Below are 24991 nucleotides of genomic sequence, written 5' to 3' on the forward strand. Positions count from 1 at the left end.
ATGGGACTCTCAAGAGTCTCCTCCAGCACCATAATTCAAAAGCATCAATTCTTCGGCGATCAGCCTTCTTTATGGTCCAGCTCTCACTTCCATACATCACTACTGGGAAAACCATAGCTTTTAGTATACGGACCTTTGTCGGCAAGGTGATGTCTCTGCTTTTTAAGATGCTGTCTAGGTTTGTCATTGCTTTTCTCCCAAGAAGCTCTGCGCTTTGCCTCTGTACTTTTTGGACATTGGTGGGGCCAGCCCACACTCCCAAAATATTGGGGGCACCCTAAAGGGCTTGGCCCCCAGGAACTGACACCCTTGATCCTACAATTGGCCTGCGTGTGGATTTTATATGGCTGGTTAGATCCTGTTTCCAGGTTGCCATTTTGAATGCAGGAGTTCTGAAAGGCCCCAGTTCAAAGAGCGGCCTCAGAAAACAAGTCGACGTTTTGATTTACAGACCTCAAACGCTCTGCCGGCACAGCTCTATTTAAAAACCAGCACATTTGGGGATCTGCCAGGTGTCACTCACCATTATCGGCAACCCAAGGTGTCCAATGAACACCCGGCCTTTTCTTGCCTCCCTCCTTCCCTGGAAGCCAGGCCAAATCAGCCAATATCTTTGCCGTCTTCTGTCTCCCCACCTCATGCTGGTTTTCATGGCTGTTGTTCACAGCGAGGAAGAGATCCTCCCCTGGGTGTAGCTGCGCTCGCTGAAGAATAGACCTTGCGCTTGTTCCAACAATGGTCTCTGCCTCTATTCTGTACCTGTCACCCAATGAATCGGTATAAAAGAAGGAGGCCATTCAGCAGCTGAGTGCAGAACAGAACCTATGCTCTCCCTATTGCTGACCTGAAAAAGACAGAGTTTTTCTCCTCTGTGTTCCTCCAAACAAACCGGCAACTGAACTAAACAGAAACTTTGGCTTGGTTTGCCTCGCCATGAGCTCTTCCCACCTGAACAACCGAGCTGAGAGCCATTTCCAAGCCCGAGAAGAGCACGAATTGGAAACTCTGGGGAATAAGGCATGGGACAACCCTGTTTATAACGGGTCACCTTCCTCTTCCCTGAAAATCAGGGCCATCTACAATCCCAAATCCATCTTGGAAAATCCCTATGAGAATATTGAGAAGCTGACCGACTCCCTGCCCTACCAGAAGGAGAGAGAGAAAGATGAGATGAGAGTGGGCAGGAAGAAGCCATTCTCTGCGTGCTGCTTCTATATCTGCAAAGGCATCCGAGGTAACAGGGTGGTTGGTGGAAGTGATGGTGAGGCTTGGTTTTTAGGAGAGGGTCAGCGATTCACGGCAACTCCACCGCCATGCAGGAGGGAAGCAAGGAGGGTAACTTTTGCACACTGATTGCTGCGGAAGTGGTTTGCAGCAAAACAGCTGCGCCTAGCACTTCTCTGTGCTGCATCGGCCGTGTTGTTTGATTAACAGGATGAAAAGCAGGGATAGAGAGACAGGAAAGGAGAACAGGGGTTATCGGAAAGCCTTTTCCAGCTCGAGAGCTTGAACCTCAGAGTTCGCAACTGCTGAACTCGTAGAGGGGATGCAGTGCCAGTGCAACTTCCCTGAGCTCCAAACATATTATTATTACTACTAGTAATCAAATTTAATTAATTAAATTTTTATAACGCCCTTTATCCGAGGATCGCAGGGCAGTTAGACCGAACATCGCGTGTAGAAAAATAGGATAATATTGAAGATGCTTACATGACCATGGATAGCCATACAGCTTGGAGCTGGAGTGGCCTTTATACATTTTTGCAATGACTTGAGAATGAATTATGTATTTATTGCTGCTGCTGCTGCTGCTTCTTTTTAATGGGGTGCTTGTGTTCTGTCCTGAATGTTGATAGAGGATTGTTACAATAACAGGAGAAGTTGGTTAAAAACTTGAAGGCAGGGGAGAACTTTTTGAAAGTTCAATGGAAGTGTTTCTTTGAAACTAAGAGGGATACCTGTATCTCCCCCTCCTCCATAAACACAGCCATCACTCTGATCCCACGATCTGCTACATGTGAGGTGGTCACAATGTTGTTGTATTTGCTTTCTCTTTATAAAGTGTAGCTTGACTCACTTGCCTGAGCTTATACTCTCTTGGCATTTTTTTTGTGTGGGGAGGCCCTGTGTACGCACTGTACATTTAAATCGTATTCGAAGCACATTATTTCCCCTCAAAGAATTCTGGGCACTGTGAGTGGTTAAGAGTTGCTGTGGATTTGAACTCGGTGAGAGGTAAATAGCAGTGCCCTAAATTCTTGGAGCGCAAGAATGTGTTTTGAAAGGGATTTAAAGCTGTGTACACAGCCTTTGGTGGGGCTGGGGTAATCCAGCCAGATGGGTGGGGTATAAATAATAAGATTATTATTATTATTATAGGGCGGCTACTCTATGTTTGCTGCTCTGCCAAGTCTTGAACTAGCATTGCGGAATCCCTGGTTCATATCCCATGCAGCTATGAAGCTCTTTGGGTAAGCTAATCCTCGGGTCCCCACAGTGGCAGTCATGGGCATTTGTGGTATGCCCAACAAGATTCCCTGATCCTCCCCATTTCTTTTATTATTTTTCGATCCATCTTGGGTTGCTTGGGTTTGGGGAGATCTCTGTTTCCCCTTTCTTCATGGGGTGGTTCTGAACACCACCAGTTTTTCGTCTGTTAAATGAGCATTGTGTGGTGACTTGGAGTTCCTTAGATTTCCATACATGCCCCTGTCTCCCCCCCCCCCGCCCAAGGTTAAATAGTGCTGTTTCTCAGCCTTTGCTATCTCACAGAAAGGTAACAGGGGAAGAGAGGTGTACAGTGGTACCTCGGGTTACATAAGCTTCAGGTTACAGACTCCACTAACCCAGAAATAGTACCTCGGGTTAAGAACTTTGCTTCAGGATGAGAACAGAAAACGTGCTCCGGCGGCGTGGCAGCAGGAGGCCCCATTAGCTAAAGTGGTGCTTCAGGTTAAGAACGGACCTCCGGAACGAATTAAGTACTTAACCCGAGGTACCACTGTATATGCTGCCTTGCACTCCTGGAAGGAAATGCAGGGTATAAATGTAATAAAATACATGATCTCTGGAGGGCTCTGCTGGTTTCCCACACTGCTAGGGAAATTGCTCGCTGTGTTGCAAGACTGAGGGGCCTGGGCGATAACACCCTTTGCAGTTACTAGGCAATTTAAAGGCACTCAGAAGCCAGTTTCAGATTTGCCATGGAACGTAGCAAAACAGGGCTGTCTCATGAACCTAGCTAGCATGGGCGTAGTGATAAGTATCCTTGCCTGTCAGACAGGAGACCGGAGTTCGATTCCCCGATGGGGAGCCATGGACGCGGATGGCACTGTGGTCTAAACCACTGAACCTCTTGGGCTTGCCAATCAGAAGGTTGGCAGTTCGAATCCCCAGGACGGAGTGAGCTTCTGTTGCTCTGTCCCAGCTCCTCCCAACCTAGCATTTGAAAGCGCACCAGTGCAAGTAGATAAATAGGTACCGCTGTGCCACGGAGGTAGACGACGTTTCAGTGCACTCTGGTTTCCGTCATGGTGTCCCATTGCGCCAGAAGCAGTTTAGTCCTGCTGGCCACATGACCCGGAATGCTGTCTGTGGACAAACACCGGCTCCCTCAACCTGAAAGCGAGATGTGCGCCGCAACCCCAGAATCGCCTTTGACTGGACTTAACCATCCACGGGTCCTTTACCTTTACCTTTACCTAGAAGAGTTGGTCATGGAACCAGCAAGGGGTGGTGACGCTGAAGTTAGTTTTAAGTGCCACCCAAGACTAACTGGGAACCACAGTGCTGTCAAATTCAGGGGTACAGCATGGGGAGTACCGGGGGGGCGTGCCCCAGGCACACAATTTTTGAGGGGGTGCAAAGCAGGCACCCCCATGCAGGTGATCCGAGGCCTGGTGCTCCTCTCTGTCTGTCAAGGGCCATGTTGGGCAGCTGGGCTCCTTCCTGCAAGAGCAGGCAGGCGGCTCAGCGTGGCCCCACTTTGCTCCAGTGGAGTTGGGGTCACTCTGGTGGCAAAGGTTGGGCTGAGACCCCCCATGCCAGGTGCACATGCATGCCCACCCCGAACGCCAAAAATTGATGCTACGCCGCTGATTAGATTCAATATATACAGTGGTACCTCTGGTTACGTACTTAATTCGTTCCGGAGGTCTGTTCTTAACCTGAAACTGTTCTTAACCTGAGGCACCACTTTAGCTAATGGGGCCTCTTGCTGCCGCCGCGCAATTTCTGTTCTCATCCTGAAGCAAAGTTCTTAACCCGAGGTACTATTTCTGGGTTAGCGGACTCGGTAACCTGAAGCGTATGTAACCTGAGGTACCACTGTATATAAAACGGACCCAACAGTCACATTTGTCTTCAAAGATGAAACATCCCAAAAGTGGGGCGGGGGCGCACTGGCGGAGTGTGGAGGGAGCGGACCACAGCTGTCAACCTTCCTGTTTTTTGCGGGAAATTCCCTTATTCCAGCGCTGTTTCCCACTGCTTCCCGCTGCTATCCTGGATTCTTAGATATCCTGTAGACTGTCCCCAGGGCAGGTGAGGCTGCTGATCCCTTATTTTCAAGGCTGCTGATCCCTTATTTTCAAATCTGAAAGTTGACAGCTATGGAGCGGGCTGCCCCTGGCACCACTATTCCAGTAGGGTGCCATCGTGGTGCCCCCCCGACACGCACTGCGTACCCCTCCCCCAGGTGTGCCAAGTGCCACACCCCCACAGGCAGCGTGTCACACCCCCAGAATGCATACCACGCCCCTGGGATAAGCGCCATGCAGTGGCGTAGCGTGGGTTGTCAGCACCCGGGGCAGGGCAAGTAATTTCCCCTAACCCGTGGATTTGCGCCCCCTAACCCTAACCCTCAGATGTTGCGCCCGGTGCGCCCGGCCCCCCCTGCACCGCCCACGCTACGCCACTGGCGCCATGCCCCCGGGGCATGCGTCATGCCCTTGGGGACACCAGCCATGTCCCTGCCTGCTCTCCACCCCTGGTAGCGGAGCATGCAGCTTCGCCACTGGTGGGGGGGGGAGGGTTAGAAAAAAGGAAGCAGAAATGCAAAGGGAAAAGGGTCAAGTCTCCCTAAAGTGCTCAGGAGATTTTTTTAAACCACAATATCAAAAGCTTGAATGTACGCCAAAGATGAAGGAAGCTACCCACAAGGCCAAGAAGATACTAAAAATGAACTGGAGGAGCATGTTGCTCAAAACACAAATATCAGCATCATCAACAAACATTTAATATACTCATAGCAGGAGACTAGCAGGGCTCCCCGCCCCCCGCCCCCAGTTCCAGCGCCTCTCAGGTGGGCGCCATTGCCATTATAAGAGAACAAGGGAGATGTTCATGGTGAGTTCCGGCACCTCTTTTTCTTGAAACTGGCTAGGAGGCAATTGGTCCTTTGAAGATGAGGGAGTCAAAGGTGTGCTCAAGGTGGATAAAGAGATTGCAGAGTGGCTGAGATGAGAAGCAGAAGTTCAGGCTCTGCCCTGGGTCCATTGGCTCACCTGCGCAGCATCCAATGAGATCAGCAAAAGGGCATGCAGTCTTGTCAAATGCAGCTTGCGATATGATGCAGGCTCCCTTCTAGACCCAAAGCCCATTACCAATTCTGTGCCATCGCTATGTCAAATTCTGGTTAAATGGCAAATGTGCCGCTAAGGACTGTTTGGGCAGATTTTGTGTTTGCTTCCGATACAACAACTCTTACATGCCTGGTCCTGCCCAGAGATTTCAGCTGTTAAGCTGCTGGCTGGTAGGGTTGTGATGTGTCTTATCAGTGTAGCCAAATCCCCCTGCTCTGAATAGACATAGCTTAGATAAGAGAGATCACCTTGCCAACAAAGGTCCGTATACTAAAAGCTATGGTTTTCCCAGTAGTGATGTATGGAAGTGAGAGCTGGACAATAAAGAAGGCTGATCGCTGAAGAATTGATGCTTTTGAATTATGGTGCTGGAGGAGACTCTTGAGAGTCCCATGGACTGCAAGAAGATCAAACCTCTCCACCATTCTGAAGGAAATCAGCCCTGAGTGCTCACTGGAAGGACAGATCCTGAAGCTGAGGCTCCAATACTTTGGCCACCTCATGAGAAGAGAAGACTCCCTGGAAAAGACCCTGATGTTGGGAAAGATGGAGGGCACAAGGAGAAGGGGACAGAGGACGAGATGGTTGGACAGTGTTCTCGAAGCTACGAACATGAGTTTGACCAAACTGCGGGAGGCAGTGGAAGACAGGAGTGCCTGGCGTGCTCTGGTCCATGGGGTCACGAAGAGTCGGACATGACTAAATGACTAAACAACAAAGATAAGAGAGGGCCAATGGTAGACCCTTGAGTTTAAATGCAGGAATCCAAATCATCATCATCATCATCAACAACAACAACATATTATCATCATCATCATCATCATCATTATTATTATTATTTATACCCTGCCCATCTGGCTGGTTTTCCCCAGGCACTCTGGGCAGCTTCCAACAAAATATTAAAAATACAACAAAACACCAAACATTAAAAAATTTCCCTAATCAGGGCTGCCTTCAGATGTCTTCTCAAAGTCAGATAGTTGCTTATTTCCTTGACATTTGATGGGAGGGCGTTCCACAGGGCAGGCGCCGCTACTGAGAAGGCCCTCTGCCTGGTTCCCTGTAACTTCACTTCAAATGAAGCCATTAGAGGCCTGGGATTAACTAATTTGTGGATAAACTGAAGAGCCAGAAGAAAATATCCCCCAGCCCACACTGAACAGCTATTAAAAAAACATACCATTCTGTAACATTTCAAATTTAATTTCTGAGTGGAAAAGTTTGAGTTTTGAACTTGGTTTTTGAATGTTACATCAACTGTACTGTAAAACTGGAGTGCTTTGTGTTTGTTGACTTAACATTGCTGTTGTACTGTAAAAGAAAGAAAAGAGAAAAGAAACCAGTTAAAGTCCTTCCCATGGTGGTGGTTGTTTAGTAGTTTTGTCCGACTCTTTGTGACCCCATGGACCAGAGCACGCCAGGCACTCCCGTCTTCCACTGCCTCCCGCAGTTTGGTCAAACATGCTGGTAGCTTCGAGAACACTGTCCAACCATCTCATCCTCTGTCGTCCTTGTGCCCTCCATCTTTCCCAACACCAGGGTCTTTTCCAGGGAGCCTTCTCTTCTCATGAGGTGGCCAAAGTACAGTGGTACCTCTGGTTAAGAACTTAATTTGTTCCGAAGGTCCGTTCTTAACCTGAAACTCTTCTTAACCTGAGGTATCACTTTAGCTAATGGGGACTCCTGCTGCTGCCACGAGATTTTAGTTCTCATCCTGAAGCAAAGTTCTTAACCCGAGGTACTATTTCTGGGTTAGTGGACTCTGTAACCTGATGTGTCTGTAACCTGAAGCATCTGTAATCTGGGGTACCACTGTATTACTACACTTGATACTACACTTGATCTTAGCCAAAAGGCCAAGAAGAGATGTACCACTGTAATGGAGCCTCAGCTTCAGGATCTGTCCTTCCAGTGAGCACTCAGGGCTGATTGCCTTCAGAATGGATAGGTTTGATCTTCTTGCAGTCCATGGGACTCTCAAGAGTCTCCTCCAGCACCATAATTCAATCCTTCATGGATCACTGCCTTGCCATGGCAAAGAGGCTTGAATAACTCAGAGAAGCTATGAGCTATGCCGTGCAGGGCCACCCAAGATGGTCAGGTCATAGTGGAGAGTTTTCACTATGGATCCACCTGGAGAAGAAACCGGCAATCCACTCCCATATCCCTGCCAAGAAAACTCCTTCCCATGGAGAACAGCACAATTCCACAAGTTATTTACCAGTCATGAATAAGAAGTTCCTACTCAGAGGCAAAGTCACTCTGAAAAGTTTTCATAGCTTTTTGGCAGTCTGTACAGCTATTCCACTAACATATTTAGATGTAGTTTATTAATGCTTGGGCCAGAAGCCATTCACATATAAGATAAATAAATACAGTACAAATCCCAAGAGTATAGATACTGCATAAAACCACCTTGCCGCCTAGTAAAGGTAAAGGGACCCCTGACCATTAGGTCCAGTCGTGGCCAACTCTGGGGTTGCGGTGCTCATCTCGCTTTATTGGCCAAGGGAGCCGGCGTACAGCTTCCAGGGTCAATGTGGCCAGCATGACTAAGCCGCTTCTGGCGAACCAGAGCAGCGCACGGAAACGCCGTTCACCTTCCCGCCGGAGCGCTACCTATTTATCTACTTGCACTTTGACGTGCTTTCGAACTGCTAGGTTGGCAGGAGCAGGGACCAAGCAACGGGAGCTCACCCCGTCGCGGGGATTCAAACCGCCGACCTTCTGATTGGCAAGTTCTAGGCTCTGTGGTTTAACCCACAACGCCACCTGCGTCCCTTACCTTGCCGCCTAGATTCATACATAAAACCTACATCTTTGTAATACTACCTAAGTCACATGTAACATCTATAAAATGTACAGATTGAAAGGGTAAAATTTAATACCGATAAAAAAGATTAATTATGAACAGATATTGAGGTTAAATAAGAGCTTCCCCAAAGCAGCTGACTGCAAACTCCTCGATAACTCTTGCCCAGATTTTTATTGCTGCTAGGGCAAAAAGAGAAACCTTGTGGGTTACCCTGCAATCGGTGTCTGACAGGAGGTAGGAAATCTTTTCTGGAATGGTCTTGGAATATAGACGAGGCAGAACAGATCCCAGAAATTTGGTTCTTGGTTCAGAGTAAAGTGAACCAAAGAACAAATAGTGAGGCAGATCCTGCCATCAATCCTAGCTGTGGACATCATTTGGAAACAAAGGGCTGCAAATGCTTTGGAAATGTATGGCAGGGGTGGGGGTGGGGATCGTGGCTGGGAAAAGATGGGAGGACAATGCAGAAAAAGCCGAAAAAGTCAGCTAGATTCTCTGTAACCTTGAGAGAACAAGGGGTGACAGTGGAAGCTACTGTAGCAGATGCTGTCAGCTCTATATTGTGACATGGCGCCACTATCACTGAGCAGTGTAAGATTTCAGGGTCCAGGGTTCGTGCTAAGGCACAGCAGATACGATGGTGTCTTTACGATATGTGGTTTATTTCTACATATATACAACCTGGGCTTATGATGGAAGGGCTTCCAGCATTATACTCCAAGAGGGTCCTGTTTCTTCCGTAGCTGCCTTCGATTCAAACTATCAGCCCAAATGGTGCTCTGATCACCACCGCCTTCAGCTTGACGTGTTTAACAGGCTGAAACGATTTTCCCTCCTGCTCACATCAAGCAAAAGCTGCCAAACTGAAACACTGCCTTTGTTATTCTAGCTAGCCCAGAGCTCTGGGTCCAAGGGAGAATCTTTTCCTTGTGGGTGACTTCCTTGATTTCCTTCTCAATTTTGCTAGGCTCTAAAATGCAACAAGCAAATGAAGCTACTTCACATGGTCACAGTAAGCATCAGAGAAAGCTGGCAATGTCCCCTGTCTTGGCCAGGAAGGGCAGGATTAAGACAGGCCCAATAAACAACCTTCAAGACATCTTGGAACAAATTGCTCAGTACTGAGCCAGGCACTAAGAAACAGGTCACAAGGCAGACTGTAAACTGCATGCCTCCGTTTCACAGAGCTAAGAAACTTCCAAAGCTTGACACAGGCTATGTCCTAGTCTTCATTAAGATGATAAATGAGCCGTTGCTAAAACCTTAGCCTAGCGCTGGTTGGAGCTGGAGTCCGATGGGACCAGGAGAGCACCTAGTGTAGTGTAGTGTAGTGTAGTGTAGTGTAGTGTAGTGTAGTGGTTAGAGTGCTTGCCTAGGACCTGGGAAGAGCAGGGTTCAAATCCCTGCTCAGCCATGAAATTCACTGGGTGGCCTTGGGCCAGTCACAGTCTCTGAGCCTAACCTGTCTCACACAGATCTTATGTGGATAAAATGGGAAGGAAGAAACTATGTATGCTATGTATGAGATGGATGTGATAGACAGAAAATAATTGTATTGTTTATATGGTACCCATCTGACTGGGTTGCCTCAACTACTCTGGGCGGCTCCCATTAGTCCTTGTGGCTTGAACACTGCAGCTCCAGGTTAGATGTGACTGATTATCAGTACGGATTATATTAGACTCAGAGCTGTCTTTCCTATAGGGCTTAGTGGTGCGTCACGCCAGGGTGCCAGCCTCTCAGGGGCGCCCCAGCGAGTTGGGTTCAAAGACATCCACCCTCCCTGGTCGTATTCAATATAAGGATGGAGACTCTCAGCTTGAATAGAACCATCGGTCTTTGGATTTCTCTTGATCATCCCCAAAAGCAGAACTGAACTTGGTTTTCTAGGAAGGTGTCAGAGCAATTCCATTCCACTGCCCAGAAATGTTTTTCTTTCGAAGTAGGCTTCACCTGTAAATTACAAAGCAATTTCAGGGCATGACTCCAGCTCCCTTGGCTCGAGGAATGACCTCTGGCTGACACTTGTGCTCTTACTGAAACAGTGGTTGTGGATTCCCTGAAACACAGAGAGATGGCATGGAAAAAGTTGCTCCAACGTTCGTCCTCTGGTTACTGGAGCGTTGTCCAACCTGGGGAAAAGTGGCAATTCGGGTGCCGCAGGGTTCTGTCCTGGGCCCATTGTTGTTCAGTGTCTTTGTAAAAAAACACTTCAAGGAAGGAACTGAAGGAATGCTCATCAAATTTCATCCGAATTATAGTCCTCCAATATATCCAAAGTCTTCGGAACATTGCAAGTGTTATTCAAAGGCTGCCAAAGTGTTTACAGTGTTCTTTTAAACACAATCTATATTTGTCTCATTCTCAATTGAAGTTTTGATTCTCTTGATTTCTGATTCTTCCAGTCAATCTGGCCATCTCTGCGTAGTCTAATAATTTCATCTGCCAGTCTGTCATTGTCGGCCTCTTGTCCTCTTTCCATCACTGAGCAAACAGCATCCTTGCAGCTGTAGCCGCATACATGAACAGTCTTCTCAAATCCTTCGGTATATCTACACCTAAAATTCCTAAAAGCAAGGCTTCTGGTCTTTTGGCAAAGGTTATTTTAAACTTTTTTTTAAATTCATTGTATATCATTTCCCAGAATCCCTTTATCTTTTTACAGTTCCACCACATATGATAAAAGGTGCCCTTAAAGAGGACAATTTTCATTGGGTTGTGATGAACCCCTCACCCAGTTGCTGTTAGCATCACATTTTACTAATAAACACACACACACACACACACACACTGATTAAAAGTTACCACAGTTTTTTCAGCATACCTCTGGCCACAGGGAAGACAAAAACTTTGAAACAAAATTAGGTCAGGGACTAAGGTAAAGGTAAAGGGACCCCTGATCATTAGGTCCAGTCGTGATCGACTCTGGGGTTGCGGCGCTCATCTTGCTTTACTGGCCAAGGGAGCCGGCGTACAGCTTCCGGGTCATGTGGCCAGCATGACTAAACCGCTTCTGGCGAACCAGAGCAATGCACGGAAACGCCATTTACCTTCCTGCCAGAGCCGTACCTATTTATCTACTTGCACTTTGACGTGCTTTTGAACTGCTAGGTTGGCAGGAGCAGGGACTGAGCAACAGGAGCTCACCCCTTCGCGGGGACCTTCTGATCGGCAAGTCCTAGGCTCTGTGGTTTAACCCACAGCGCCACCCACGTCCCTTTAAGGTCAGGGACTGTTCGGCTGCAAACCCCATATATACATACACACTTTATTGGAAGTGAATGCTACTCTGCAGAGCGAAACTTAACCTCTGACTAAACATGCACAAGGTCGGCTTGCATGCTATACTAATATCTCCTCCGTCATTTTGTAAAACCGAACAAGTTTAGTAACAACAAGCTAGTAGACTTGTTGTTTAGCTTTCGGAAACTGGAGCTCACTTTGCCTCAGATAGGTGACGTAATCTGGAATGTTTCCTAGAAATACATCCCTGGGCATAGGTGTGTAGAAAACGAAACTGTAACGTATTATTAACCTTTGTAGACCATTCCATGCATCTTGCTTTTATTTGTAAGCCGCCCTGAGTCTCTGTCAAGGGAAATTCATATTATAGGTAAATGAATAAATAATACAGAATTGTCGAATTGTAGAGTTGGAAGGGACTACAAGGTCATCCAGTCCAACCCCCTGCAGTGCAGGAATCTTTTGCCTATGTGGAACTTGAACCCATGATCTTGATATTGTCTCTCTTTTAAAAAAATAATTTTTATTGGAATTTTATTTACAACATAACATAAAAACCGCACCCCCAATACACAACCCACCCTCATTAAACGGGAACATAACATACAGTGAGCATAACAAACACAGTACAAACAATGAAATAAAAGACTGACTTTATCCTGTATCTGGCCTCCTTATTTACTTCTTATAAACTGTTTCCTTTATGAATAATTATTAAGATTTTTCTAATTGTAACTTAAATACAGTGGTACCTTCAGGTTACAGACCCCGCTAACCCAGAAATAGTACCTCGGGTTAAGAACTTTGCTTCAGATGAGAACAGAAATCGTGTGGCGGCAGTGGAGGCCCCATTAGCTAAAGTGGTGCTTCAGGTTAAGAACAGTTTCAGGTTAAGAACGGACCTCCGGAACGAATTAAGTACTTAACCTGAGGTACCACTGTATCCACAAAGTCTCCTGCAGGCATTAACCAAAACAAGTCCAGGGCACTGTTTTGTGAAGTATTCTCTGCATTTTCCCCATGCTTTTTGAAACTCTTGTCTAGTGTGATCTCTAACTGCCTCTGTTAATCTAGCCAGTTCAATATACTCTAACAGTTTGTCTTGCCATTCCTTTTTTGTTGGCACAGTTTCTTTTTTCCAGTTTTTAGCAATTAGGATCCTTGCCACTCCTGTGGCATAGAGGAACATTTTCTGATCTTCTCTTGCTATACCTGTGTCCATTATCCCTGATATTAACAGTCTCATGCTCTACCAACAGAGCCCACACATAGCTCACGGCCAGATATTCTCCCACCCCTGACAGATTTGGTAAAAAGAAAAAGAAAAAGCGTCTGTAGGGAATCAGAAAATCAGTGGGAGCGGTACAGGATATATATTTTATTGGAACAATTCATAATGGTCATTTGCAGAGTGTATCTGCAAGGAAACTATTTTCAGGGTGGCTTATAATTACAGTCGTACCTTGGAAGTCAAACAGAATCAGTTCAACTTCCAAAATGTTCAGAAACCAAAGCACAGCTTCTCCTACAGCCAATCGGAAGCTGCAGAAGCTGTGTCGGATGTTCGGGTTCCAAAGAACACTCCCTCCCGGGTTTGCGGCGTTTGGGAGCCAAAATATTTGGGACTCGCAAGGCGTTTCGGATCCAAGGTATGACTGTAAAGCGATAAAATGCAACCCAACTTTCTGATCAAATAGCACCCGTGAAATCAAAAGGCAACAGATAAAAGAAAGTTGCATGGAAGTTGGTCTGATAAAACTGAGAGATGAAAGACCTGGAGAAATGAGAAGGGATATTTGTCTGGTGCCACCGTAGTCTCAGGCAGGAATCCTCACGAGAAGCGTGACCTTTCTTTCTTTCTTTCTTTCTTTCTTGGCACAATTGTTCAGGTGCAGTTTAAGACAGAAAGGAAAACAACAAGAACATAATCCCCCCATAAATTCTGCAAATAATAGACAACTGATACACTAACAAGGATGATCGTGAGAAATCATTATGTATTAAAAATAGACAGGAAAGTCAAGGGTAGGGGAAAATCCCACCACCACTTTTAAATACAATATCCCTAAGCCAGAAACCCATGAGCCCAACTAGTAGCCTTGTGGATACTAGTAGAGTTTTTAACACTGCACGATGCGCAACACATTTTTTTATCATACCAGACTGAATCCAGATGGGAATGTGCATTCAGAAACATGTTTATTTGTTCATGTGGATCCACATAGCTGATTGAGGGTTATTACTTGCGAGTGAACCCAATGTCTTTCATATCTCACAGATACCAATAGATTGAATTAATGAATTAAAGACTCACTACCCTGGCCTTCCAGACAATGGACTAAAATCAGAAACCCTGCCTTAATTCTGATGGTGGCAGTGAGGAGAGGACTCCAGAGGCCATCTCAACACAGAGACAGACTTGTGTCGTGATAAGGAAGTTTTTGCAGCGCGAGTCGGAAGGAGGAAAAAGCTTCACTCGCACAATATATTTTGTTGTTGTTGTTAGTCGTTTAGTCATGTCCAACTCTTCGTGACCCCATGGAACCAGAGCACGCCAGGCACTTCTGTCTTCGCACGATATATTAGCATTCCCTATTACAGAACACTTTGTTCTGTTCTGTACTTAGTGCTTTTGATTAGGGGTGTGGAGCAATATCCATCACAGATCGCTGATAGCAGGTGTCCTTAGAGCTGAACCACTTGAGACTATATTAAAGGAATGGAAACCCTTAAGCTATTGATGTCGTTACACCTACTCGGCTTTTAAGTGGGGAATCACATGCGCACCAGATGAAAGTTTAAGTAGAAAGAAGAAGAAGAAGGCAACGAAGAAGCCATTAATGGTCTGACCTATGTCATCAGCTTGTTAGCTGATGAAACAGCGACTTGATGAAAGAAAACAATGTTCAAACAGATCCCAGCCCATGTCCTTAGGCTCAGGTTTGGCACCACTGGGAGCACGAAAGAGCATTTGATTTGAATCTGGAATGGCAGTCGAGCGCATGAGCTCCGTCAGGCTGCCTCAGTGGAAGGGGTGGGGAGCAGAATGCGTCCCGTCAGCTCGGCCGAAAGGACACTCACCTGGGCCCTGGTTAGTTGCATCACTGTGGCTTACTAGGATGTAGAACGGGAGGGGTAATGTGAGACCAGCATGGTGCTAACACAGCAGCAGAGCCAATCGCTCCCGCTAGTGTCCTCGCATTGCACTGACCTCACCGTCAGGAGGAGTGGGGATGCTCTGCCATACTGACTGCTACTGGTTTCCACTCCAGCTGGTCATTATAAGAACCGCTATTTAATTTATAAGAGCTAGTTCCTGTAGACTCACACACACTGGTCAGCTTCCATTTTGACTTGAAAAGTTTGTTTCGGGCTTCTCAGAAGTACGTAAAGCCAAGAAGCAGGCGGGGGGAGCACCACCCTTCAATGGCATTCTCCTTAGAGGTGCTGGAACTGTGCTCCGGCACGCTCCGGCTGAAAAAAGCCCTGCTTCTTCAGGAAGGTATATTTAAATACCTTTTTCATTTCATTATAGATCATTTCCCAGAAAGCCTTAATTCTTGGGCACGTCCACCAGAGGTGAAAGAATGTACCTTCAGTTTCTTTACATTTCCAACATTTATTATCGGGCGAATGATATATTTTTACAAGCTTGACTGGGGTTATGTACCATCTGTATATCATTTTCATAATATTCTCTCTTAAGGCATTACATGCCGTAAATTTCATGAAAAAGGTATTTAAATATACCTTCCTGAAGAAACCAGAGGCCTTTCTTCTGGGCATTGTCGGCCAATTGGTGCCAAGGAAGGACAGAACTTTCTTTATGTACGCTACAACAGCAGCAAGAATACTTATTGCAAAGTATTGGAAGACACAAGATTTACCCACTTTGGAAGAATGGCAGATGAAGATGATGGACTATATGGGATTGGCAGAAATGACTGGCAGAATCCGGGACCAGGGAGAAGAGGCGGTGGAAGAAGATTGGAAGAAATTTAAAGACTATCTACAGAAATATTGCAAAATTAATGAATGTTAGAATGATGTCGGATAGAAATTAAGTGGTTTCCAGCTGTAATGCTTTAAGAATATGGAAGAAGGGCACAAATAGGTAAAAAAAATAACTAAAATGGTGTTGGATTGGAAATAAGTGGTATTAGTAACAAAGTTAATAAGAATATACAAAAATGAATTGAGAATGGATGAAAATACTGAGTTATAAAATGTTAAGTTATAGAGATAAGATAAATGAAAGAGGGTAAGGATTTGCTGATTTGATTATTTAAATGGGAATACAAGAAGGGGAGGTGTGAGGAAGTCAAAGAAACAAGCAAATGAGTTTTAAATTATGAAAAAGAATTGTTTTTAATTTTTTGTATCTTTTTTTGTGTGTTTACTCTTATTTTTTTCCTTGTTTTTGTTATTATGTGTTTTTGTATATCTGTTTCTTTGTAAAATCTTAATAAATATTTCTTTAAAAAAAAGCCCTGCTTCTGACTACAACACACCAAAGCCAAGTAATTGTGCTTTATTCTATAAAGACAGCACCCTTGAAGAGTGAATGAGATACAAGGAAGGTGGTTAAACAAACCACTCCAGTATCCTCCTCTATTCAGCATTAGAATAGCAGTAACAAGAAGTTTCTCTTGGGGGGTTGCTGCTCTGGTAGGGGGCCCCTTTTCAAATCCCAGATGGCGGTGGTCAGCATTCCTTCTTTGGATTGTTTGGCAACAGTATTGACGTGATTATGTGCCCTTAGGAGAGATGCTGCCTGCTAAGTGCTGAAGCCTTAGAGTTGCCTCTGCATTTTGTTTTATAACTTTCTTTTGTTGTTGTTTAGTCGTCTTAGTCGGGTTCGACTCTCCGTGACCCCATGAACCAGAGCATGCCTTGGAAACGCTCACTTTCTTCTCAAAGCTTCTCCTTTTTTATGTCCACGGGGTTTTCTTGGCAAAATACTGGAGTGGTTTGCCAGTGCCTTCTCCAGGTGGATCACATTTAGTCTAAACTCTCGGCTATGACGTGTCCGTCTTGGGTGGCCCTGCACGGCATCATAGCTCATAGCTTCTCTGAGTTATTCAAGCCCCTTCGCCACAACAAGGCAGTGATCCATGAAGGGGCTAACTTTCTTTAGAAGTGACTAATTAACTTACAAGAAAGAAAGAAAGAAAGAAAGAAAGAAAGAAAGAAAGAAAGAAAGAAAGAAAGAAAGAAAGCTAAGAATCTGGGGTCCTTGCTGGGCTGGGGCCTGTCATATATACACCCCCAGTATTTCCTGTGAGCAGTCCTGAAAGCTTTCACTCAGTTTTTCTGGGGTTGTACTGCTCACATCAGATGAAGCCCTCTGGGGCAATTGTGCTGTGGGTTAGCACCTAAAATAGGTGAATACAGAAGCACGTTTAATCACTTCTTTCCCTTTTCTCTCTCTTTGCAGGACTTTGGGGCACCACACTAACGGAAAACACCGCTGAGAACCGAGAGCTTTACGTAAAGACCACACTGCGCGAACTGTTGGTCTACATTGTATTCTTGGTGGATATCTGTTTATGTAAGTTTGCCTGGGCTGCTTTTCCTTTTTATTATTGGTTCCAGCCCAATGAGGGGCAAATATTCTTTTAGATGGCTTGTGTTGGTTCATTACACTTGCACCCTGCCTTTCAACATGGTGGCTTTTGAAAAGACGAGTTCTCCATGCAGCAACAAACTGGACCCCGGGGATAGGGAGGCAGAGATACTGTAGTCTACTGGGACCCTAGTTCCCTTGTTGTTGTTGTTTAGTCATTTTGTCATGTCCGACTCTTCGTGACCCCATGGACCAGAGCACGCCAGGCACTCCTGTCTTCCACTGCCTCCCGCAGTTTGGTCAAACTCATGCTGGTAGCTTCGAGAACACTGTCCAACCATCTCGTCCTCTGTTGTCCCCTTCTCCTTGTGCCCTCCATCTTTCCCAACATCAGGGTCTTTTCCAGGGAGTCTTCTCTTCTCATGAGGTGGCCAAAGTATTGGAGCCTCAGCTTCACGATTTGTCCTTCCAGTGAGCACTCAGGGCTGATTTCCTTCAGAATGGAGAGGTTTGATCTTCTTGCAGTCCATGGGACAAATCAGTCCCCATACAAAATCCTATCATTCCTACTGAAGTTGAAAAGTGTCCCCAGATTCATTGAAAAAAAATCTGATAACCTTATTCTAGGGCAGTGTTCCCCAAACTTGGGTCTCCAGCTGTTTTTGGACTACAATTCCCATCATCCCTAGCTAGCAGACCAGTGGTCAGGGATGATGGGAATTGTAGTCCAAAACCAGCTGGAGACCCAAGTTTGGGGGGCACTGTTGTAGTGGAAGGAACGACCCATTCTCATTTCATAGGAACATCCACATTTTCTTGCATCTACTCGGAATTTGACATGCGTGGTTAGAACTTCCACAACACCCTGATGTTTCCCCCCTTTCCATCGCAAAGAACTATGCAGGAAGGATGGTCTGAACGATAACATAGATGGCTGTTCCTATTGTGGTCTCTGGGTAGATTGAATGCAGCTGTGTGCCAAATACTAAACCACTTTGTGTGGGCACAACAATGGCTGTTTGTTTTGGGAAGATTTATTGTTATCTCAAAGGTGCACCTGTGATGTCTCATAGGGCAACAGATTATATTTCATGCACTCCAAGGCAGAACAGGTATGGCAATAATAGTTATCACTTGCAAACAGGGGGACAAAGCTCAAATCACTCTTCTCATACAGTAATGATGTTCTGACCTGGGCAAAAGAGGAGCTTTGAAAATGTGTTGTTTGTGTAGGATGCCTATCGAGTTTTCTCTTCACTGAGAATCCTGCCATTGACGTTACAGCTTAGGCAGCGCTTACGTGTCTCTGAGTGCATGCATGCATGTGATAAGTTTGATCCCTCTCTTAGCGGAGCAAGCAGAACCTGACCCCTTTGCTGAATGGATGAGGCATTTGTCCTAGCACTAGGACTGGTTAAAATGGCCATGACAAACCCAATCCATGTTTATGGCCATAATTCCTGATGATTTCTTGTCACACAAGCCCTTATATCACTTCACGTGTGAAAGAAAAACTTTCACTGCTTCTATATGTTTGAGGGGACGTGGTGGCGCTGTGGGTTAAACCACAGAGCCTAGGGCTTGCCGATCAGAAGGTTGGTGGTTCGAATCCCCACGACAGGGTGAGCTCCCGTTGCTCGGTCCCAGCTCCTGCCCACCTAGCAGTTCGAAAGCACATCAAAGTGCAAGTAGATAAATAGGTACCGCTCCGGCGGGAAGGTAAACGGCGTTTCCGTGCGCTGGTCTGGTTCGCCAGAAGCAGCTTAGTCATGCTGGCCACATGACCCGGAAGCTGTACGCCGGCTCCCTCGGCTAATAAAGCGAGATGAGCGCCGCAACCCCAGAGTCGGTCACTACTGGACCTGATGGTCAGGGGTACCTTTACCTTTACTTATAAGTTTAAGGGTGAAGCTTCTTACCTCCCATTTTGGTGTAGATCAGAGCTTTCTAAACTGTGCGTTGTGGCATGTTAGTGTGTTGGCTGCAGTGTGTAGGGCATGGGTAGGCAAACTAAGGCATGGCAGCCGGATCCGGCCCAATCGCCTTCTAAATCCGGCCCGCGGATGGTCTGGGAATCAGTGTTTTTACATGAGTAGAATGTGTCTTTTTATTTAAAATGCATCTCTTTTTTAAAAAAAATAATATTTATTACTTTTAAAGATTACAGAAAAGGAAAAGAAAAGAAAAGAAGACGAGAGAAAAAAGGGGGGGAAAGAAAAAAAAAGAAGACAAGAAACAAAAAAGAAAAAAGCAATACAATACAATATATAAACAATACAAAACACAACCTAAACACATTAAACTAAACACATTAAACTAAACTAAACAAAATCCTAACCCTATCCCTAACCCTAAATAAAACAAAACAAAAACAATTTAAAAACATACATCACACCTTTTCCATACTCTATCTTTCATTCCCTTATTTCCTCGACCTCCTCTCACCTCCCTTTTTGTATTCCACTTCTATTAATTGTTTCAGCAAATCCTTTCCATCTTTCTCTATTTTCTATCATATTATAAATATCTCGACATATTTTTAACCTTATTTTCCATTAAGGCTAAAATACTTATATATGCTTAACTCCTTATAACATTTCTGCTAAGGCCATAAAATTTCATTCCACCATTTTTCTATCACTCATTAATTTTACAGTATTTCTATATATAAACTTTAAATTTTCCGATCTTCTTCCACCATCTCCTCTCCCTGGTTTCGGATTCTGCCAGTCCTTTCCGTCAATTCCATATAGTCCATCAACCTGGAGATCTTATGTCTGAGGCTCTTAACTCTTTTCCAGGTCCCTTCTGCAGGTCTTCTTCATATTCTTTAATTCTAAAGAGCAGATCTCTGGAAGACTCCAACCTGACAATACTTTTGTTCCTTCTGGACAGGTCAGCCAAATCTCCATAGTTGAAGCTAAGATCCATAAAGTGTTTCAGGGCATGTTTCAAGATTCCTCCAAATCCAAAGGCCCCCAGAACTTCAATCTCCTCCAGACCCAAGTCCATGTCCCAGAAGTCAGTTAATCCCTGCATAGAGGGATCTTTCCAACTTTCCTTCTTCAGTCCAGGCTGGGATCCGATCCTCAGAATCTGATTTTTTCTAGATTCGATCATAAAAGGCCTCAACTTGTAGTCCTCAATTTTCTTCTGTAAGACTGAGGATCCTGCTTGTATTACTTTAGGCTCAACAACAACAGCTTTCTCCCTCTCCTCCACAATTTGTCCTGCCAAAGTAGATTCCTGTACCAAGTCCTGAATTATTTCTGTGTTGGTGCTCACTTTTTGTCCCATATTAATCGCTTTTTGTCCCAAGTTGTCAATTTTAAAAGCCATGTCATCCGTCTTCTTATGAAGCTGTTCCAGCGAATAGCTTATCTTGCATAATACAGTCACTATGGCTATGGGTTATTTGTGGGTCATAGAAATTCAATCATTCCCCCCCCAAAAAAATATAGTTTGGCCCCCCACAAGGTCTGAGGGACAGTGGACCGGCCCCCTGCTGAAAAGGTTTGCTGACCCCTGGTGTAAGGTGTGTCACACATTCCTCCCCGAGCTCCTCCCAGGGCTGGGAAGGGGTTAATTTAACCTCCAGTTTGCCAGTAAAACTGAATTGCTGTGTTGCAAAATGATGCATGTGTAAGGAGTCTGTCACCAACATGAAAAGTTTGGAAATCTCTGGAGTAGCGGATATCCAGATCGGTTTCTCCAGAGATGCAACCGTTTCCCCAAATGTAGCCCAAACCCATGCTATGTGGAGATCTGTGACCTTGAAAATTACCTCCAAGGCTGTGTTTTGAGAGTAGCAGCCACCGTCCTCAAGTGGTGTAGCGTGGGTTGCTGGTGGCTGGGGCAGGGCAAGTGTTATGTACTGAAGTTCTCACCCTGGGCCAACAGGGGGATACTGTAGATAGTTTTCACTCAGGTCCACATATGCAAATAAGGGATTGAAAGTGACGTTCAGTGATTGGATAGTTACAGAAAATGGTTACTGTTGCGTTCTAGTGGAGTTCTATATAAGCAGGATGGCTGAACCCTTCAGTTATGCTCTGTTCTGGCCTGTGAATAAACAAGAGCTGTTTGAAGAATCACTGTGTCGTCTGATATGTTCACCCACAACTTAACAGCAAGTGTTGCACCCCTGTGATGGACTGGGCAGCTGGGGTAGGGGGCGCATGCTGGGGGGTGCATGGAGGTGAATGGAGCCCACCTCCAACAGATTCGTCCTTGCCCATTGCCTCTATCCACCTGCCCACTAGACAAACCCAGCTGTCGTGCGGGCGCCTGATTGTGTCCCCTCAAAAAATGTGCTCCTGGGGCCACGGCCCCCCGGCTCCCCCCCCCCATGCTATACCTCTGCGTCTCGTTGCTACTCTCTGTACAACTGAACTGGCTTGGGAGCCTGCTTTGAACAGGCTGATACAAGAAGCAAACGTAACTATGGCTGCCTGTGAACTAAAGCATGTGAATCGGATTAGTCAGGAGGACATTAGGAAATGCCTGTGTTTGAGGCCTCCAACACAAGCCTCAGATAGGATCTACTAATTCTATGGGTTAGTCTCCACTCAGGGAAAATAGACATGGACTGGTCACAGAGCTCAGGACTCATGCACACGCCCGCTTGTTCTCCCCCCCCCCTCCACAATAATATTTATTATTTTCCATACATAAACATAACAGAAGAAAAAGTTAACAATAATAAAGAAAAGGGGGGGGGGAATGAAACGGGAAAAAGAAAAAAAGAATATAAAACATAAAATACAACAAATCACCACATAAACTAACACTTAATTAGAATCCATCTTCATAAACATATTATTTGACTTCCTCAAATCTCTTCCATCTGAGTTTCTTAGTATTTATATATAGCAGTTTCCAATATCATTATTTCATAAAACCATATCACAGTCATAATCATATTTCCTAACTTTTCTTATCGTACATTTTCTTTTTATATATATATGTAATCCCAATTTAATCCTAGGCGTAATAGATGCTTTCAAGTGATTACATATCTTTAATATTACAATATATATTCAAATAGTCTTTGAATTTCTTCCGTTCTTCTTGGTGTTCCTCTTCTTTCTGGTCATGGATTCTCCCCGTGAGATCAGCCAGCTCCATAAACTCCATTATCTTCATCTGCCATTCTTCTACCGTTGGTAGTTCTTGTGTTTTCCATTTTTTGGCTAGTAAAATCTGTGCAGCAGTTGTGGCATACAAAAATACCTTTACATCACACGCCCCCTTGTTCTGTGCCTAGACAGGCCCAAGTAGTTTTCAACTTGCCCCACAATTTCTAGGCTTTGAGCGATTGCCGTTTGTTCCAGTTCAATGCTCAAAGTCGGCTTTCCCTGCAGAAATCGGCAAGGCAAATGGAGGTCCTGTTAAGCCCACAGTCATAGCTTTGAATGAGGGGGGCAGGGACGGAATAGGGATTGAAATTAAGCTGAAGAGGTATTTCAGATCAAGGGTGCCAACTTGAATAAAATATTGTGGGGGCCCAGATAAGCCCCATCCTGCATAATTGGTCACATGACGCAGTACATGCACACCATTTGAATAGCAAAGCCTATCAACTTGGGAGGGGCTCAATTTTTTTAGACCCCCTCGGCCCCTAAGAGTTGGCTCCTATGTTTCAGATGCTAATTTCCAGCAACCAAACTCTGGTTATTAGCTGGGGCGGTTTCTCTCACCAGAGAAGTTTTCTTTTAGGAGTACAGACAGCCCCCCCCCCCCTGCAGCTAGACTTCAGATTTGAGGAGCAATAGGAATTCCACAAAAGTTTTGGTCTCGGCATGTTTGTTTTATATAACCACTGCAATTTATTTATTTATTTATTTATTTATTTATTTATTTGTTTATTTATAGATACCCCGCCCTTCTGGCAGCTCCCAACAGAATATTAAAAACACGATAAAACATCAAACATCAAAAACTTCCCTAAACAGGGCTGCCTTCAGATGTCTTCTAAAAGTTAGATAGTTGTTTATTTCCTTGACATCTGGTGGGAGGGTGTTCCACAGGGTGGGTGCCACTACAGAGAAGGCCCTCTGCCTGGTTCCCTATAACCTCGCTTCTCGCAGTGAGGGAACCGCCAGAAGGCCCTTGGCCGTGGACCTCAGTGTCTGGGCTGAACAATGGGGGTGGTGACGCTCCTTCAGGGATACTGGGCCGAGGCTGTTTAGGGCTGTAAGGTCAGCACCAACACTTTGAATTGTGCTCAGAAACATACTGGGAGCCAATGTAGGTCTTTCAGGACTGGTGTTATATGGTCTCGGTGGCCACTCCCAGTCACCATATGCTGATATGCCAATGGATCTGTCCTAAATGCATCATTGCCCATTAAACGGTCCCTTTAGGATCTATAGTATGTTGGAAACTCTGTAAAATGTGTTAAGGATAATTTTTTTGCAGAAAGTGAGGGCGGCAACCTTTGACTGCTGCAATGCTGGCTAATCTGTAGATCAGGTGCTTTCGATAGCCTGAGATTTTAGCCTGAGCCACAGAGCTTGCAAATGCTGTTTTCTTCCCCTTGATATAAAAGTTGAAATCTTTCATATTTTTATTGATATAGGCTCCATCAAGATTTTGCCTTTGTTGTAAATTCTGTATCATCGATGCTGCCTAAGAAAGATTTTCCTGTCACTCAAACCCCTTCCCATTCCTGCCTCGAAATACTCTAATAAAAAATGCCAATTTTTTTAAAATATCAATATTTTATTGAAAGAATTTCATTTTTTAAGAAATACAATGATACAGAGAAAAAAAGCGGGGAGTGAGAAAAAAGTGTGTATATATCAGGTAAAAGGCTAAAGGTAAAGGACCCCCTGGACGGTTAAGTCCAGTCAAAGGCGACTATGGGGTTGCAGCGCTCATCTTGCTTTCCGGCCGAGGGAGCTGGCGTTTGTCCGCAGACAGCTTTCTGGGTCATGTGGCCAGCATGACTAAACCACTTCTGGCAAAACCAGAGCAGCGCATGGCAACGCCGTTTACCTTCCCGCCACCGCTGTACCTATTTATCTACTTGCACTGGCGTGCTTTTGAACTGCTAGGTTGGCAGGAGCTGGAACAGAGCAACAGGAGTTTACTCCATTGCGGGGATTCGAACCACCGACCTTTCGATCGGCAAGCCCAAGAGGCTCAGTGGTTTAGATCACAGCCCCACCCGCAATATAATATACTCTCATGCATTCTTATATAGTGTTATTATCCTAATATGTATATAGATATTAATTGCATACTTTGCCCTGTACGAACACTTTCCAAATGCTGTAATATTTATCCAAACAAAATCTAAATCTTTAAGCAGTCTGTTCATACTTCACGAGTGTTGTCATACTGTCAATCCATTGATCAATGGGGATCATATCTGCATTCTTCCAACTTATCAGTATAATAAAACTTACCTTCCCGCTCTAATATTGCGTACTTAAGCCAGTCAGGTGGAATGAATGTCTAAATCCTATTGAATTGCATGCTGTTTTCCCCAACCTGATTTATCTCTAGTGACTTATGGGATGACAAGTTCAAATGCCTATTACTACACCAAAGTGATGTCCGAACTCTTCTTGGAAACTCCTACGGACAGTGGTATCTCCTTCCAGGAGATTGGAAGCATGGCTGACTTTTGGCGAGTGAGTACCCAACAAGCTCTGTGTTTCCTGTGTCAGATTTTTCCTAGCAAACTGAAAGTGGCTCTCGTAAATTGGCCTATCATAACTAACTGGCTTGAACTGGCCGTTGCAAATCGGCACAGGTTCAACTGAAAGCTGTTCATCC

The 24991-nt window shown here is 45.1% G+C and overlaps 1 protein-coding gene across 2 annotated transcripts in view; it reads left to right on the forward strand.

The window, feature by feature from the left end:
- Positions 1-660: 660 nt before the first annotated feature.
- The window catches only part of PKD2L1 (polycystin 2 like 1, transient receptor potential cation channel), a 53761-nt gene continuing 29430 nt past the window's right edge, over positions 661-24991 (forward strand). For both annotated transcript variants that reach the window (XR_014548620.1, XM_083615583.1), the window contains exons 1-3: positions 661-1234; positions 17078-17191; positions 24719-24846. Coding sequence is in view for 1 of the 2 variants with exons in the window: in XM_083615583.1 (XP_083471709.1) it covers positions 934-1234; positions 17078-17191; positions 24719-24846 (543 nt within the window). In the remaining variant the exon portion in view is untranslated. The remainder of the gene's footprint in view (positions 1235-17077; positions 17192-24718; positions 24847-24991) is intronic.

Source organism: Podarcis filfolensis (genome assembly GCF_964270895.1).
Source record: "Podarcis filfolensis genome assembly, chromosome: 5".
NCBI classification, from domain to species: Eukaryota; Metazoa; Chordata; class Lepidosauria; order Squamata; family Lacertidae; genus Podarcis; species Podarcis filfolensis.